Source organism: Olea europaea, chromosome 10 (genome assembly GCF_002742605.1).
Source record: "Olea europaea var. sylvestris chromosome 10, O_europaea_v1, whole genome shotgun sequence".
Lineage (NCBI taxonomy): Eukaryota > Viridiplantae > Streptophyta > Magnoliopsida > Lamiales > Oleaceae > Olea > Olea europaea.
Window position 1 is genome coordinate 11,177,127 of NC_036246.1, and position 5,183 is coordinate 11,182,309.

General features: G+C 35.2%; 1 protein-coding gene across 1 annotated transcript; it reads left to right on the forward strand.

The window, feature by feature from the left end:
* Positions 1-441: 441 nt before the first annotated feature.
* On the forward strand, positions 442-4,240 carry LOC111401210 (glucan endo-1,3-beta-glucosidase 2-like). The gene is made up of 4 exons (XM_023028840.1): positions 442-618; positions 2,255-3,508; positions 3,607-3,634; positions 3,777-4,240. The coding sequence occupies exons 1-4, from the start codon at positions 561-563 to the stop codon at positions 3,931-3,933; spliced, it is 1,497 nt and encodes a 498-aa protein (XP_022884608.1). The 5' UTR covers positions 442-560; the 3' UTR covers positions 3,934-4,240.
* Positions 4,241-5,183: the final 943 nt, after the last annotated feature.

Below are 5,183 nucleotides of genomic sequence, written 5' to 3' on the forward strand. Positions count from 1 at the left end.
CCATACGAGTAGAGCAGAAAAATAAAAGGAAAAGGTAACGGGATTTGACCGTTGAAACCAGCTGTATTCTCCGACAACCTCAGTTATCGGGTAATTTGTTAGTACATTTGGGCCCTACTTACATGCACAGATAAACACAACAAACCAAATAAATTTGCCTCTAACGGCTACCAAAAATGTGGGTTATCCGTTCAAGGCAGAAACTCCCAAAAACACACTACACTACACTAGAGCGTCATGTGTGCTGTGCCCACTCTTCCACTATGGGACTGTAAAAAGATCACTTCTCAAATTATTAAAAAATCATACAAAAAGTGATAATAAAGAAAAGAACAAAATGAATATGATTTCTTAGCCGTTGGATTATCTGACAAAGAACTTTTAGTGACTGATGCCACCCAACATTTTCTCTCCCATTCTGTTAAATATCCTCTCACTCACCATTACCCCACTCTAATTTATTGAGGTGTTACCCATTTTTCTTCATCTTATTCATTTTTTTCCCTCAAGTTTCTTGATTTTTTTTGCATTCTCTTGAGTGGTTTTTCAAGAACTTATATATGGCATTGCTCTTGCTGCTTTTGGTTTTGACTGTATCAGCTGTTTCTGCTGATGGAGGTAAAAGAAAACCCACATTCTCTTAACAACATTTCATTTATAAGAAGATTTTATTATAATGGAGAGATCTTTTCTTTTTTAGTTCTATGGATTGTTTCAATTGTATGTGCTTTTAAAAGTTTGATTTTGGTACTTTATGATTGTTCATAAGCTGTTATAGTTGGTAGGATTTATTTAATTTATTTGGTAACCTAACTAGAATAAAAGAACTGGGATATATGTGTGCATTATAACCATGTTCTTTTTGAGATTTCCCATGTCTAGGTGCATAGTTTTCTTGATATTTTATTGAGTTTAGAACTGCATTTTTATTGGGGCTCGAGGGAAGTAGAGAAATTTATGAAGAATTTTGGAGAGTATTTCTGTGTTACTTTCACATATAGATTTATGTTTTTGTGAAAACATGAATCTGCACAATTTTCATGATGGTTGGAGTCTAGTCTTCAACAGGGAGGGGGTGGATGTTATATGTTTAGCTTTGTTCAAAAGTATGTTTTTAGTTGCTTATTTTGTGAAAAATGATTTTCAAAGTTACATTTTTTTTTTTTTTTTTAAATCAAAACTTACTTTTTAAGTTACTTTTTTCCAAGCACAACCAAAAATGCTTCACAAAAGGCTAGTAAAACTAGCTCTATCATTTTGAACAAATCATCCAAAAACATAATTGCCTTCTGCCATTGCACTGCTCTCAACAGCAGCATTTGTATTTGGAGGTCGATGTTGTCTCTTTTCCTTTTCATCTATTTTTTGCCGTTAGGCAATTACTTCTGTAATGGAATAAAAAGTTAAGGCTCCAGAACAAAACAACAAAAACCAATAAACTTTGTTTCCAGCTCATGAATTACTTTTATTCCTTGTTGTATTATGTATATGTACAAATCTTCCAAAAAGTAGTCTAAGTCCTTGTCCTCAAGTCCCCAACAATGTATCCCCTTTAAATAGGAATTGGAATCTGAATGGAAGATTTTCATATGATCAACCAATTATTGTCATTTTCTATTATTGGGTGGGTCAAGCTCATTTCTTGTTTTTTTCTTTATAATTTTTCGCTTTCGGCTGTCATGCTTTTTCCAGTTCTAGTAGATAAAGTCTCTTGATCGTCTTGTTATTGCCAGTTGTGATAATGTAAGTGTGAAGAGTTCAAAGTTCCACTTCTAAATATCTTTGCATGTGTGTTTGTCAGAGGGAAGCACAAAAATAATAATAATAATAATAATGGTTATTGTGAAATGAATTTGGTAATCTGCTCCAATTTGTGATCTAAATTTAATCCCCTAACATGTTCGTGTTGTTAATATCGTTGAACTGAATTTTAATTATTATCATGCTATTTTTCGTGTAAAAATGGTATATGCCATTTGGTTGATGTAGTAGATTTTAGTAGTCCTTGATCAATACCAGTGTGTTAAGAAGTTAGGACGACATTAGTGCATTTCGTCTAGGTTCTATTCAATGGAGAAAGCCATTTGTACAGAATAAATTTTCACAGAATGCTGCCAGAACCTCACATGTAGTGGCCCCATGTTGTGATAAAAAATTCACCCACTCTCTTGCTGTGAGTTGTTTGTACAGCTTCTGTACACACAGCATCTCCCTTATTCAATCGGTCGAATTCACTTTAGTTGATTTCTTCCAGATGCATTTGTTGGCGTGAACATTGGAACAGAGCTCTCTGACATGCCACACCCGACACAGGTAGTTGCACTCCTCAAAGCTCAGCAAATCCGACACGTCAGGCTGTACAATGCAGACCGTGGTATGCTTCTTGCACTGGCCAATACAGGTATCAAAGTTGCTGTCTCTATCCCCAATGAACAACTACTTGGAATCGGTCAATCAAATTCAACTGCTGCTAATTGGGTGTCACAGAACGTCGTAGCACATTATCCGACTACCAATATTACAACAATCTGTGTTGGTTCTGAGGTTCTAACATCCCTACCAAATGCAGCACGTATTCTTGTCAATGCCCTAAAGTTTATCCATTCAGCACTTGTGGCGTCCAATCTCGATAGGCAAATCAAAGTTTCTACGCCTCTTGCTTCTTCCATTATTCTTGACTCATTCCCACCATCTCAAGCCTTCTTTAACCACTCTTGGAATCCAGTACTAATTCCCATGCTCAATTTCTTGCAATCGACGGGGTCGTATTTCATGCTAAATGTATATCCTTATGTCGATTACATGAAATCGAATGGTGTCATTCCACTAGATTATGCTCTCTTAAAGCCTCTTCCTTCAAACAAAGAAGCTGTAGATGCAAACACCCTTCTTCATTACTCTAATGTTTTTGACGCCATGGTTGATGCTGCTTATTTTGCAATGGCTTATCTTAACTTTACTAATATTCCTGTTATGGTGACTGAAACTGGCTGGCCATCGAAAGGTGATTCAAATGAGCCAGATGCCACTTTAGATAATGCCAATACTTACAATAGCAATTTGATAAGACATGTATTTAACAATACCGGGACCCCTAAGCATCCTGGAATTAGCGTTAGCACTTACATTTATGAGCTCTATAACGAAGATATGAAACCCGGGCCTGTGTCTGAGAAGAACTGGGGACTATTTGATTCAAGTGGGGTGCCTGTGTATATTTTGCACGTGTCGGGCTCAGGATCCACGTTGGCAAATGATACTACTAACCAGACTTTCTGTTCTGCAAAAGAAGGCGCCGATGCTAAAATGCTGCAAGCCGCTCTCGACTGGGCTTGTGGACCTGGCAAGGTGGATTGTTCACCTCTATTGCAGGGACAAACATGTTATGACCCGGACAATATTTTTGCACATGCAACTTATGCCTTCAACACTTATTATCATCAGACGGGAAAGACCCCTGGAAGTTGCGATTTCAATGGAGTGGCTACTATCACTACCACGAATCCAAGTACGTACAAACCTATTTTGATGTGATTTTGATGCTACATTTTGCATTTAGATAAGCTGGATGACTAAAATCTCTTCACTGAATTATTTTTGGTGCAGGTCATGGTTCTTGCTTGTATCTCGGAAGGTAAATAAAATATTTCTCTAAGATTATACGGTCTAGTCCCATCTAATATTGTGTACCAAACTTGAAATGAGTATCTAATTAACTTCGGATATTTACTAGCAAACATACTCACATTTTGAACCTGTTCCATATATTCCTGCAGTGGAGACAAAAACGGTACCCGTCTTAATAGTACCATTCCGGCTATGGATTCTAGGAGTTCGGACTCTCCTGCCAAGTTGGTCTATAGCAATGTGATTTCAGCTTCTTCAGCATACATTGTGATTGGAGCACTGGGATGGAGTGCACTGTTATTGTAGTAGCTTGGTATGATTGGAGCTAACTGAACCAAGAGCAATTAAAGAATTTTGAGCTAATTTTCTCCTGCACAAAAATTTAAGTAACACAAATTGAATTTATCCGGTGAAGAAATGATAAATTTCAAGGTGAAGAGTAACAATCATCAGATCCGCTTGATTTTTGCACTGAAGTAGAAAATGATGTACAGAGAACTTACTGAAGTTCGTATTCTTTTGCTGGTTAGGAGATTGTCAAATTAAGGTTTGTATTGAATCTTGACCGAGTTGAAATTCATTTTAACGAGTTATATCATTTATGTTTGGGCTGTGCTACTTCTACACAGGGGCGTCAACCAGTCTCCCGTTATGTACAAATAGCATTTCCCTTTATATTTACCCGAGGAAAGAACACTTTCCTGTTTCACCAAATTTGATCATTACTGCAGCATATGAAAGTTAAAAGCTTGCAAATTTCAACATGTTCCTAAATAATAGACACACGTTTTATGTACTCATTGCGCATACAAAAAATACACACATAAGACACTCGAGAAAGAAAAAAAGGGGAAAAAAGAAAAAAATAAGAACTCACCAAGGCAGCATACAATAAAAGGAATAAAGAAGGAGCTGCTCGGGAATACCATGAAACACTCAGAGAAACTACGCTATTTTGTAAGTTATCCATCAAAGATGAATTTATGCAATCAATTATGTAACGAATAATCTATTTATTGAAGCGTTTGAAATAATCATGTAAACTTACAAAGGGGTTGACAAAGTTGGATGATAAAATCACATCCATGCCAATCATTTCAAAAACATATTTTTAAATAAAGGTACGTTTGATTGCAAATATAGAATTTGCATGAAAAGAAAATAAATTTTAGGTACTCTCCCTAAAAAAATATTTTCCTTGATTTTAAGAAAAATGTGGTCATGTGACAAAAAGTAGGAAAATATTTTTCATAGAAAAAATGTCAATCAAACAATATAAAAGTAGGAATTTGTATGAAAAAACACATTTTTTATGGAAATATTAGCAATCAAACGCACTCTAAATTTTTAAAATCTCTCGATTTTTCCTTTTATTATTTGCCTCCTATCTTATATAGAATAAAATCTAATTAAAATTTCAAATCAAAATCAATAATTAATTTTAAATTCATATTTAATGAGATTCCCAATTTTTCTATCACATAGATAATCAATCTTTTTTAAAAGCCTTGTTTGAGCCACGTTTAAAAAAAAATATATATATATATATATATATA

Coding starts and splice junctions, on each gene's coding strand:
- LOC111401210 (XM_023028840.1), top strand. CDS start 561: ATGGCATTGCTCTTGCTGCTTTTGGTTTTGACTGTATCAGCTGTTTCT. Junction 619..2,254: donor AGCTGTTTCTGCTGATGGAG/GTAAAAGAAAAC, acceptor GATTTCTTCCAG/ATGCATTTGTTGGCGTGAAC. Junction 3,509..3,606: donor TATCACTACCACGAATCCAA/GTACGTACAAAC, acceptor TTTTTGGTGCAG/GTCATGGTTCTTGCTTGTAT.